Source organism: Plutella xylostella, chromosome 15 (assembly GCF_932276165.1).
Source record: "Plutella xylostella chromosome 15, ilPluXylo3.1, whole genome shotgun sequence".
NCBI lineage: Eukaryota > Metazoa > Arthropoda > Insecta > Lepidoptera > Plutellidae > Plutella > Plutella xylostella.
The window spans coordinates 11,902,636-11,916,154 of record NC_063995.1 but is presented as its reverse complement, the minus strand read 5'-3'; the positions used below and the strand labels follow the sequence as shown (position 1 = coordinate 11,916,154).

Sequence of the window (13,519 nt, the reverse complement as noted above, 5' to 3'; positions counted from 1 at the left end):
TTGAATTTATTTGATAATGGATTATCAAATTTCTCTATATTTTCTGTTGAATTATCTGCATAAATAATTTTTGTGTTTATTCATGAGACTACATACAATTACTTATTTTTTTAATTTCTCATTTTGTCTGCATCTTTGACTTTAGTTAAAGAATAAGTAGACGCTTACATATATATTTTTGTTGATTAATTTATGGAGATTGTATCATGTTGTTCTGTTTAAAATTACAATTCTATAATATCTGGTGTTGGCTTATTTTGGGTCGAATTAATAAATGATAATAAATGAGAACTATGCATTTTACTTGTCCCTAGCTACATACATGGTGGAATTTGTCAGTAAACTTAACGAAAGGTCAGGTACTGGCCAACTTTCAATTAAGTTTTGAAATCAAATATTTTATTGCCATTCAGTATTCATAATACACAGAACAGATTTAAAAGAATACAGACACAATTCGAAATGTAGGTACACCAACAATTAAACATTGCCCATTTTCACTATTCATCTGTACTTACATAATATTTATATAGTTAGCTGCTGCACGTATTTTAATGCGTTTTATGTTCACTAGAGTGTGGTTCGTTATTAAAAAATAAAAGGAAGAATTACAGCACAGCTTTTATTACAGCCTCGATAAATGGAATAAGTATTACAATAAAATTGATAGGATCTCTGTAAAATACTGATTATGTGTCAACGATATAAGTTACTGATCAACGGTCAACGTTAGCTGTACAAACAATCTTTGACATTGCAGCTGTTGCTATTCCAAAATGCACCCTGTGAGATTCACACTACGGTTCAAAACCTATGCTGTGACAACTCCGACCCTTATTATTATTATTACAAGTTATAAAACGTGCTCAGACCGCGCTTACAAACACCAACCAATAATGGCAAATGCATTTTTGTGATTAAAAACGTTACATTCAATCTCATGACGCGATCTTTGCTTCTCAATAGAACTTGGTTCTACGACAGAATTAAAACTGGATAAATACTGAAGCATGCAATCGGACATCGAATCCAACTGCACACCTCCAATAAAATTAAGAAACTGCTTTCTACTAACCCGTGATTCATCATAATAAACCAAACAATTCCATGAACTTTATCACTAAGTTATGTGAACTTACAATTTCGCATGGCTTCACGAATCACGAATAACTACAAAGCAGTCGGCACAAACCTTATTACACCTTCCCTCCAATCGGCTTTGCCCTCCCATAAACAAAACACAACGGCACAACCCGACAAAATCAAGAAGGTGTAACACGGCCTACAGTACTGTGATGTTGGAGAGTTTCATAACTAGTTGGCGTCGACGAAGTACTCTTGGGCGGCCTTGGAGTCGGGCTTGATGGTCTTGGAGCCGGGGCGCCAGTTGGCGGGGCACACTTCGCCGTGTTCGTCGGTGAACTTGAAGGCCTGGACTAGACGCAGGGTCTCTTCCACTGAGCTGTGGGGGGAGAGAGATAGGGGGTTAGTTTTCTGGTGTCTTGGTTGTTGTAAAAGTATGAGGTGGAAATTTTGGTTAGTTTTGAGATGTTTAACCTTTAAAGAATAGAATACATTTTCAGGTGCAGAAAAACCTGACCCCCCTCTCATTGTAACAATGTATCTGAGGGGGGTCAGGTTTCTCTGCACCTTACAAACCTGTACAAAAGTGGAAATATTTAATTGGTTTTGGACCTTAAATCATCATTATCAGCCTGTTATCATCCACTGCTGGACATAGACGTCTTCCAAGGAGTACCATAGCACTCTGTCCTAGCCTTCCACTACCGGTTACTAGTCTAAGGTCGTTAGTTCAGCGAGTCGGAGGGTGTCTCACGCTACACAAGTCAGAACTCGCTTCATATCTGTAGTCTATCCATTTTGAACAGTCTGCAAGCAGCCACTTTAGCCTCTATAGCTATAGCAACAAGACTCACCGTCCCACAGGCAGGTCATTAACAGTGATTTGGCGCAGGTTCTGCTTGCCGTCGATGATGAACAGGCCGCGGAAGGGCACGCCGGACTCCTCGTCTAGAACCCCGTAGTCGCGGGCGATGCGGTGCGACTTGTCAGCGATGATGGGGATGTTCATGGGGCCCAGACCACCTGCGGAGAAAGGGAACATTAGCTGCATTAAATATCACTGAGGATAAATAGGTTCATAAGGTAACTAAACCATCATCACTGCTGGACTGCTGTGCAAGATTGGTCTATAGGCACATGGCAAGTTTATCTGTTCCATTGGTGGGGGTTCAAGTGCTCAACTGATATCATATGTTCGGTAGATGTAACTAGCCCATTCCCATTCAGTCATTAATATTGTCTTCGCTGAAGAGCAATATAATATAATTATTATGATGAGCCATTTGCAGTATTTAACACATCCAATGTAATAGGACGTAAAATAGTTGATGGTCAGAAACTTGACATGTTATGTGAGTAGCTTGCAATAACGATAACGCCATGATTCTGTCTATCATGGAGACGGTACTATAGTGTCTGAACATCCATTTTACTCCAGAATGTCAATAAGAACATTACCCTGCTTCCTGGGAGTGTTGACCCAGGCGAGGTGCGTGAAGTGTGAGTCGGTGGACGCGGCGATCACCTCGCAGCCGATCTTGCGGAAGTCGTCGGCGGCCTCCGAGAACGCGATGATCTCCGTGGGGCACACGAACGTGCTGGAATTGAGAGGATTGGGGTTTTGAAATACTAGTATGAAATGCTTAGCATCATAACACATTCTACCTATATCAAGACATCCTTAGGGTCTAAGCGAAAGGTGCGTTGCGGCGCCGAACCGTAAAGATTTGATTGATTTGGACTTGTGATTTTAACAGAAAAGCGAAGCCAAATAAATGACAAGGTAATCTTAGCGGTAGGACGACGTAACGCACCTTTCGCTTACACACTAAGGATGTATTGATCTACTTAGTGTCTAAAAGGAAGACAGCCTTCTTATAATACGTATAACTAAAAATAGGTTTGTAGCCGGGTGACGAGTTACGTTCACATGAACTATCAAATATCGACACATTTTGCCTCTGAGGTTAGTGGCTTCATGAGAAACCGCAAGCGCCCCTTTGCTGTTGGCAGACTTGTAATAGTATTCCTAGTGTTGTAAATAGATAAGTTGTTGAATAATACACGAAGTTTCTATTAATATAGGAATTACACACACACAAACACAAACACACTTTTTTTATTTTAATTTCTAACATATATCAAATTTATCTGTGTAAGTTTTATGTTCTTGTAAAGCCGTATTTAAATGGGTTAATTATTATCTCTATCCTCCACGGGACAGGCATTGCCTAGTGTGGGGGTCAGTACATTCACCATATCTTGTATATTTTTAAAGGAAATAAACATTTTTACTTTTACTTTACTTTACTTTAATATTAGGAAAAAAAACATTATTCATTATTAATGTTTATCTACCTGTCTATTTAATAACTACATAATATTTTGTAAATAGTAGGTAAGTACTCATATAGGTCAGCATTTTGAACCAATACTTGTTGTCTCGTCTATTTCAGGACGCCGAGATAACATTTTATGTAACATCGATAACCTTTATCGCCGCCATCAAATAGGAACATAATAATAAACACTAGCGCGGTCCATTCATTCGCCTTCGACATAAAATAGGCAATAAGTAGTGTGGTGCCAAGTGATGCTAAAACACTTCACGGTCAGGCGAATTTACAGGACACGGCCTAGCTGTAATTTAATTATGCATCAGACCAAGAAAATCTTACTTATTATTATTACTAAGATACTGCGAAAGGTAACAGAGAGTCCAAGTTAAGTTATGTAGCCCTAATTAAACATAATTGACAACCATTATAAATAAGCATAAGCAAGTCCATTAATAGTGTGAATGACCGAGTGATGTAGGGAGCCCGTGCATTAGAATTTGATGCAGTTACGTAACATCAGGGCCACAGGCAAGCGTGTGACCAAACCGTCTGAATATTCAGAAAGAACTTTGAACTTCAACTGCCTCAAACCGGTCTTGTAACGACACGCGTGTGTCTAGTGTAATCTGTGCTCCGATCTACCTTCGGGTAGGTGTCAATTTGACATTTATTAATTGATCGTACGTTTTATGTATCAGTTCGCACTATCTTTTAATGAGTCATTAAATATAGTAATAATTATTAATATACATAATCACTAAGGTTGTAATAAAACATAGACATTATTAGATTTTAATACATTTTATATTTTTGACATTCTAGCTCTTCATCATCATCATTATTAACAGCCGGTAATATTCGACTGTTGGACATATCCCTTCTTCTGACCAATCCTTTCACCACGGTGACCTTGACTATTGCTATTGGTACCGACTCGCTAGTAAGAAGGTTAATACTTTCGACGAAACCTAACTAACCAATGTATTTCTAATACTTTAATAATGCTATCAACACGTGTAGATAACACACTATATATATCTATATCGTATAATCCGCTCTAGAACTCTCCATGTCGCTGCGAACTTTGATCGACTCTAAAACATATTTCACGTCACACAAATACGGTCACCCACGTATTTACTTTACATAATAATGTTTCACCGTCATTCATGTTCCGTTCCAGAATACGAAATCTTTATAAATAATTGAACTGGGCATCATTGATTGATTAGAATACTTACCTATTCTTATCGGCAAGAGTTGGATAGTAGGACAATAGGAACATTCCTATACGTCACAGTATTTAATAGGGTCTTTTAACTGTATTCTAATGATGATGATGAGTATCGACGACAGAAACAGCATGACATCACCCTCTGCTATTTCATAACAATAAGTAATCATCAATAGACTAGACTATCGCAAGAGTCTTAGTCTGCCTGGATGCCTAAGCCTAAGACATATAGGTAAAGCTAGAGCAACTAGCTTGCAATGCACTTTTATTATTCAATCACCGAAACGGCACATGTAGTTGCCACGCATGACTTCGGGATTGACCATATCGACCAAATGTTGTAGTGGTTAGTGACCCTGACTGCTATGATAATAATATAGCTTGGGGTCCGATGGCTATGTGTGAGATGTCCCCACATATTATCATTATTACTGTAGCAAAAAAAAACATAAACATCAGATACTCACAAGTCCAACGGGTAGAAGAACAGCACGACGTACTTCCCCTTGTAGTCGGAGAGCGAGATGTCCTTGAACTCTCCGTTCACGACGGCGGTGGTCTTCCACTGGGGCGCGGGCTTCGTCAGCTGCAGCGGCATCTTGGTGAAGCTGCGGCAGGGAGCGGGATTAGAGCTAGAGGAACGAGAGGGGAACCAGAGAACAGCCCAGCCTGCGTCAAGCGGAGAATACCCCTATGGCTTGGTGCCACAAATATACGGGAGCTAGGCTGACTGAGCTGGAATCGGGGGGTCATGCGCAAAGGTATACGAGAGATCCAAGTGTGTTCGTTTATAGCTGGTGGAAGGGACGGGCAAGCAGAGAATACCCCGGCTGCCAGAAAAAATACGGGTGCTAGGCTGTCTGATTTAGAAATAAGGGGGTAATGTGCAAAGCTTGCACACGAGAGAACAATTGTGTTCGTTTATGGCCGATATTTGACGAGCTATGCCATGGGTAAAATCGTGGTTCTACATTATGTCATGGTGTATAATCGAAAATAATTTGTCTGCAAGATAAATATCAATAGATAGTGATGGCTGATGATGATGACAATGACAAGCAGTTTTTAACTGAAGGTTGAACAGATCGATTTTTTCACGGAATTTACCATAATCATTATTCGTTGATAAATTTAGCCTTCTGGTTCTATTAACACAACTTAAATTATTTACGACAAAATTCGATCAACATGGTTAGTCAGCATCCTAACTAATATTATAAATGCGAAAGTAACTGTGTCTGTCTGTCTGTCTGTTACTCTTTCACGCCAAAACTACTGAACGGATTTGAATGAAATTTGGTATACATACTGTGTAGACCCTGGGAAAGAACATAGGATACTTTTTATCCCGGAATTCCCACGGAAAACTTTTTAAGGCGAAGCGAAGCGCGCGGGAACAGCTAGTTATTTATAAACTATAGTAACTATATACACCTAGTCTACCAAGATAAACTACGTTGTACGCTGCATCTTATGTAATAAGTTAATAACTAAAATTAAAAACAAAATATTCTAGATAAATCTCTGCGACCTAGGCACTTATCTGACATTGAACTAAAGTCTGAGGGGTCAGCTGAACCGATGAGATAATATTAAACAATAACTTTTCTATGTTTTTAAACGACAGAATAGACATGTTTTTTAGAATAAAAAAGCTAATTGTTTAGTCTAAGGTATAGTCACTACTATAAATTAAGCAATGGTTACGTTAGGCCTTCAGTAACGGATCAATAATTTTCCAGTTTAATTGTTTAATCGATACTCAAAGCCGTTTAAAAAATAGTTGTGACTAATGCATTGCTAAACCCTAATTCAAGTACGCGCATAATGGATTCTCCCGTAGGAATAATGACAAATCCCTTCCTTGCTCTGCTAAGAACCTAGTTCTCACCAGCAGCACTAGTACAGAAAATAGAGCAGAGCAAGGTCTATCAAAAAGAAACCCAAAAACTAAAGAATACTAAACTGCCAAACGAAGCCAACAAAACTCCTAATAAACACTAGACAATGATGCCAACTAAACTGCTACCGACCACTACACAACAACCGAGCACCAACCTAAGACCTTCATCATCCTCCTCCTCATTCCCGCATAGACTTTTCACTCTCTCAGGGTATCGATCAACATGGATATCTTGGACGATGGCCCGGGTATTCTCCCACAGGGATATAAGCAGTGAACCACTCTCGTGGAACAAATAGTGGGTCAGAATGTCAGTTTGCAACATGTTTATTAGCATCCGCTCTAGGTTTTCGATCCTGCAAGAGACAGGATTGTTGTGGAGTTCTGTAGGAAATGAAGGTTTAGGTGAAAGGATCAAGAAATCTGTCATCAAGAAGACCAAATTTGAGGGAGATTTCGAAAATGAATAAACTGGGTCACCTCCTGAACGAGCAGCTGAACGACGAACAGGACATGGAGCGGGAGCGGCGCGCGCTGGCCGTGCGCTGCAACATGCTCGCCAGGCGATTCGCGCGCTGCTCCCGTGAAGTCAAAATAACATTGTTCAAAGCGTACTGCCAAACTTTTTATACCTGTCAGCTCTGGGTTAACTTCACCAAACGCTTTTACAATGTCTTAAGAGTGCAATACAATGACGCCTTCCGTATTATAATGAAGTTACCCAGGTACTGCAGCGCGAGTGGCATGTTCGCGGACGCCAGGGTCCCGGACTTCTATGCTGTCCTACGGTTTCGTTCAGCTGCTTTTTGGGAGAGGATTAGGAACTCTAACAACCGGATCCTAGAAACGATTAGTTCCAACCTTGATAACGGATTTGTTAGACACTGGTTGGCCGTGCACCGTGCTGAGAATGGCAAATTTTAACTAATCTTAGCTTTATAGATTAGTTATCATAGGCAACATATTATGTATAATTTAATTTAATTTTACTATTGTATTTGTATTCTAATGGGTCTTACCTGTAAATAAAGAACTTTATTATTATTATTATTATAAAGGTGTTATCGAGGTTTGGGAACATGAAATACAAGAGTGGTGATAATAAAATGAAAATAAGTTAAAGTCATGTTTATCTGTTAAGACTCACACGTCGATTAAAAGTTCAGCCACCTCTGCCTAACAATGCCCTCTGAAATACCTAACAACCGCTTCTAATGTGGGAAGCAGATAAAATTAAAGGACAATTAAATATTAAAATTAAGTAGGTACATGCAACATAAAATTTGATGTTGCATGTATGTACTGCTCAGAGTTGGCCACAATCTTTCTTAGCTCTATGTAAATAAATATATTATGTGCCTAATTACTTAACATATATATAGAAACTACTCACTTTAAATATATGGACACAACCTCACCACACAAAGAACGAAGCAAGACTAAAAAAACTATCAAATTAAGGCAACCAACATGATAGCTTATCACACCAGTAACTGACTGAATAGTATTGAGATTATTCAGTATACCTGACATCAAACATGTTATTTGGAATCTAAAGAGATTATTACTTGAAGTAATATTACAATTAGTTAAATTGGTGTATCAATGAAAAGTTATGTTAGGAACAGCTTAGGGAGATCATTTGATAGTGGTCAGGATAAGAAGTGTATGGCAAACACAAGTTTTACAGGCTTAACTGGAGATCATACTTGAAAATGTCAGCCAAGAAACAAGACAGGTATTAGGAGGAAGATAGGTAGGTTTTAGGTAAAAATCATAGATAAAAGTTTATTCTGTGGCTAAATACCCTTTGTCAGTATCAAAAATCATTTAGATGTTTATTAACATGTGTCTTAATTATGGATAGGTACAGTTCATTGATGCATGAATTTCATAATCTACTGGTTAACATATTTTAGACTTTTAAAATCTAATTATCAGTTTCTGATATAGTAGATAAACTAATCTTTGTGATAATTATGTTAATGGCAATATACATGTATAAGCAATAAGTAATGACTTGCAGAGATTTATACGAAGTCTCATGTACCTATTTCACAATATATTTGATTCTTGCTACAAGAAGTATCTGTTGTATTGTATCATCATTATTGTATTTATAAATGAATGCCATTTGGACAAGACTATATAATGCAGTAAAATTCCATTGTAGAAGATATAAAAAATGGTAACCATGTATAGAAGATCAATCGTAAATTACCATTTAAATGTTTTTTTATTCAACTGAGTATACTTGACATGTTTTATGTCCTCTTATAAAATGATTCCATAAAAGAAATAATCAATAGCATTTTAATTCTAACTACATTTATCTACTCAATACTAACTACAAGTTATAGCTATGCAAAATCTACATAACAAACTAAACCAAAAGAATTGCAAGAGAAAATAAAAACCTCATAGAGAAAGGGCGCATCATGGGTACGAGATGGGTGGGCTTATTGAGCTCCATGCTGGTGACATCGTCTCCGCTGCAGTAACACTTGTGAATCATGGACATGGTGGCGGCACACGGGGATTTAGGACTGGATGGTGGGAACGGGTTGTTAGTAAGGCAGTGGTTTATGTTAGTGTTTTATGGTATGGTGACAAAATAAAGGACAAATGCATGCAACAAAAATAAAGCTAGGAGCATATGGGTCGATTACACCTAACACATTCAATGAAGCACATATTCAATGATGTCTCAGTGATCAGTAGGGTTAAGACCGGCAGCGATCACCGACTCGTAAGAGGCACTTTGAATATAAACTGCAAAATAGAACGCTCCCGTCTAATGAAGTCCACGCTCCGCCCTACTCCTGCTCAAATCCAGGATCCCGAAAGCTTTCAGTCTGAGCTTTGCGACCGCCTGATATGTTTAGAGAATTGCGTTACAGTTGACGATTTAAATAATAGGTTTGTGGAAACTGTCCGAGAGGTAGGATCGAAATATTTTTCGTCCCGAACCAACCGAGGACCTCAAAAACTCTCAGATGGGACTCTGAGTCTCATAAGAGAACGGAGAGAAATGAGGTTGCAGTCTTCAGTTGATATGGTCGAATACAGACGTCTAAACAGACAGATCGCCAAAGCAAGACGTTGCGATATGAGACGCTACAATTGCAAGCGCATTCAAGACGCAATAGAGCAAAACAAGGGCTCCAAAGTCTTTGCTAGAGATCGACCTGTTCGGCAGACTCTGTTGACCCAACTGAAGACCGACACTGGCAACACCGTTTCATCAGTGCCCGAAATTCTGGGAGAAATTGAGAGATTCTACGGACAGTTATACACCACAACACAAAACCCTATTACCAGCGGTGCTCACGACAGCCGAGCGCCACTCACCCGACACTATACCGAAGATATTCCGGACGTCAGTCTAGACGAGATTAGTATAGCTCTCAAACAGCTAAAAAACAACAAAGCTCCGGGAGATGATGGAATAACGACAGAACTTCTGAAAGCCGGCGGTAGACCGATTTTAATAGCACTTCGGAGGCTGTTTAATTCCGTCATACTCGAAGGCACAAGCCCGGAGGCATGGAGCAGAAGTGTAGTGACTTTGTTCTTCAAGAAAGGCAACAAAGCCCTATTGAAGAATTATAGACCCATTGCACTTCTGAGCCATGTGTACAAGCTGTTTTCGAGAGTTATTACGAATCGTCTCGAGCAAAGACTCGACGACTTCCAGCCACCCGAACAAGCCGGGTTCCGAAAAGGCTATAGTACCATAGATCATATACACACGCTTCGGCAGGTTATACAGAAGACCGAGGAGTATAATCTACCTTTATGTCTAGCGTTTGTGGACTATGAGAAAGCCTTTGATTCTATTGAGCTCTGGGCGATGCTTCAATCCCTTCAGCGGTGCCATATAGACTATCGCTATATCGAGGTGTTGAGATGTATGTACAATGCTGCCACAATGTCAGTTCGATTACACGAACATAGCACAAAACCGATCCAGTTGCAAAGGGGCGTGAGACAGGGAGATGTTATTTCTCCGAAACTGTTCACCTGTGCACTGGAAGATGTTTTTAAGCTTGTAGAGTGGAAAAGACTGGGCATTAACGTCAATGGCGAATATATCTCTCATCTACGATTTGCTGATGACATAGTTATTATGGCGGAAACGCTGGAGGAGTTAGGCGAAATGCTCACAGACCTCAATGATGCCTCTAAACAAGTTGGGCTGAAAATGAACATGGACAAGACAAAGGTCATGTCGAACGAACATGTTTCATCATCGCCCGTAACTGTAGGAGGTGTCACCATCGAAGTTGTCGATCAGTATCCCTACCTAGGACAAGTGATCCGATTAGGTAAATCCAACTTCGATAAAGAGGTAGCTCGTAGAATCCAACTCGGATGGGCAGCGTTCGGGAAATTACGACACATCTTCACTGAAAACATACCTCAGTGTCTGAAAACAAACGTTTTCAATCAGTGCGTGTTGCCAGTGATGACTTACGGAGCCGAGACGTGGTGCTTCACCAAAGGGCTTATCCACAAGCTCAGAGTTGCTCAACGTGCTATGGAAAGGGCTATGTTAGGCGTGTCCCTGCGAGATAGGATTCGTAATGAAGAAATCCGCAGGAGAAAGTTACCGACATAGCCAAAAGGATTAGCACGCTGAAGTGGCAATGGGCTGGCCACGTAGCCCGCAGAGCCGACGACCGCTGGAGTAGAAAGGTTCTGGAGTGGAGACCCCGTGTCGGCAAACGGCGTGTCGGTCGCCCCCCAACCCGTTGGTCTGATGATCTGCGGAAGGTAGCGGGAAGCCGCTGGATGCAGATGGCGGGTGACCGTTTGGGGTGGCGATCGTTAGGAGAGGCCTATGTCCAACAGTGGACTACAGAAGGCTGAGAGAGAGAGAGAGACACCTAACAAGTACAGTGGTGAGACAGTATCCTCATTCGATCCTCAACCAATGAACGGCTAGCAAGTGACCGAGTGCGCTTGTGAGGACACTGACTCGCCACTGTACTTGTTAGGTGTAATCGACCCTATAGGAGTAGCAGTAATATTTCATTGAATAGTTTGTAGTGTTCATAAATTACTGGGCCTGCCAAACTATTGAAAGCAACAGCCATTAGGTACTTTATCATGCAAACATAGCCTCAAGATTTTACTACATAACTTTTTAAACTAATATTTTGTCATGTTCCCAAAGTTATTGTGTATTTTACTGAACTTAAAGCAGGCTACACAATACAAGTATGCACTACCCAAGCAGGCTAAGACATAGACAGACTATATTATGAGTACTAAAATTCAGTCTCTGTCTATTCGCACATGAGTAGAGTTGGCTCAAGCATACTCTTATTGTTAAAAACCCACTCAACTGTTGACAGTGAACTTAACATCATATTAATAGATGATGTAAATTTTGATCAAAGTCATAGAAGGATAGACCACATGCAGAACCCTGCACAATAGTTTCTCAAGTCTCCTACCTCTCAGCAACAAACTTTTTAGGTTTGTTTCCAACATCACTGTCAGACTCACTCCTGAGCCTTTTCCTATCAGAGGCTCCTTCCTCGCGCATTATTCACCTTCGACACAATATTAGTGGAGTTACAAAAAGTGGGTAGGCGTCATCGGTTGTAGGGAAAATGGTTGTGCAATAAGAGGGTAATTATGGGAACCACCACAAATACAATCTAGCTATAGTTTGCGGTCAAATACCGTTATAAGTACACCATGAAGAAATGTGTCATCTCCATGCACGCACGCCGCTAAACCGGTCCTTGAATAATACAAGAATCTAGACGGATCTTTTGTCTCGTGGCCTGATACCCGGAAATATATTATTGTTACGATGTGCTGGCAGTGACATTGCTTTGCATAGTATTTACATAAGTTTGAGGCTGCATTTAAACTTATAAATACAAAGGAATAAGTAGTACTTACTTGGTTAGATGAGGAAATCGGTAAAACAAAAACGGCACCAACGCACTCGCCGAAATGCACACGGAAAATGAAATGCAGTGTTGCCGCAACGGAGTTCTCAAAACGCACATATCCAGCGCTGAAAACGTACATTTAGGGTTAAAACCGTACATGAGCTGTTTTTTTTACTAAAATCACTCAATTTAGCTTTTCCAGCTCTTTCGCACCTGCTCGTCAGCAGAAGTACTATATTTTAATAGATTTTAGTCGTGAGAAACGTACCTATATTTATTATAGCATTTTAAAAAGTGTTACAATGTCCTAAAACCTTCAGAGTAGGTACCCCGCAGTTTTATGTATGATATACTTATACTCATTGTAATCATGTAATAATCATATTGGTTGAGAAAATAATCATACAAGAAAATCAAAATCGTAACTAATTGTGGTTAATAATTTTTTTGCTGCGATTCCAAAAAAAATACGTAAAATAGTCCATAAACAAAGATTTTACACATGATAATCATGATATTGGAAGTTAAGTTTAAATGGTACATTACATGGACCAATTATATACACATTACACATGGGAGGCTAAAATAGTACGTCAAATGTGTGAAATGTACGCTAATGGCAACACTGACAAATGACAGTGACACTGACAGTAAATCGAAACTCACATCTCAATGACATCTGATTTGTTGCCAGTAATAAAATTTACTATAACGATACCATGTAATAACGTATTATATAATAATAATTATATCGTTGATTTCTTCAGATTTATCAAACTTGTTATTCCTTGTTTCACGGGGAAAGACATCTGACAGGACCTTTAACCTCCTGACGCCCAGCCGTTATTTTATTTTTTAGGACTATCTGCCCACGGTCCTCACACAAGGACTATTGCGTTTACCTAGCTTACTGCCCAGAAACTAAAACTTGAATAAATGTCGCAAAAAATATTATATAGTGTTCCTAGTAGTATGTACGGGTAATGCATTAAAAAAGAAACCAGTTTCAATAGGTTTTAATTCGAAAATAATTAGTCCTCATGTGAGG

The 13,519-nt window shown here is 39.5% G+C and overlaps 1 protein-coding gene across 3 annotated transcripts; it reads right to left on the bottom strand.

Annotated features, from left to right (window-relative positions):
* Positions 1-608: 608 nt before the first annotated feature.
* Positions 609-12,553, bottom strand: LOC105389480 (peroxiredoxin 1). 3 transcript variants are annotated; one of them, XM_038108356.2, is made up of 5 exons: positions 12,479-12,553; positions 5,124-5,264; positions 2,542-2,681; positions 1,938-2,106; positions 609-1,462 (listed from the first exon to the last, which is right to left on the bottom strand). In XM_038108356.2, the coding sequence occupies exons 2-5, from the start codon at positions 5,252-5,254 to the stop codon at positions 1,315-1,317; spliced, it is 588 nt and encodes a 195-aa protein (XP_037964284.1). In that variant the 5' UTR covers positions 5,255-5,264; positions 12,479-12,553; the 3' UTR covers positions 609-1,314. The 3 variants fall into 3 exon arrangements, with proteins under 3 accessions (XP_037964284.1, XP_048481825.1, XP_037964286.1); XM_048625868.1 differs by lacking the exon at positions 12,479-12,553 and adding an exon at positions 8,977-9,105; XM_038108358.2 differs by lacking the exon at positions 12,479-12,553 and adding an exon at positions 7,953-8,083.
* Positions 12,554-13,519: the final 966 nt, after the last annotated feature.

Bases quoted from the DNA above. Each gene is read 5' to 3' on its own strand.
- LOC105389480 (XM_048625868.1), bottom strand. From the start codon at position 9,080: ATGTCCATGATTCACAAGTGTTACTGCAGCGGAGACGATGTCACCAGC. The intron at 2,682-5,123 runs GTGAGTATCTGA...TCTCAATTCCAG, and splicing joins TTCTTCTACCCGTTGGACTT to CACGTTCGTGTGCCCCACGG. The intron at 2,107-2,541 runs GTAATGTTCTTA...CTTTCTCCGCAG, and splicing joins CAACACTCCCAGGAAGCAGG to GTGGTCTGGGCCCCATGAAC.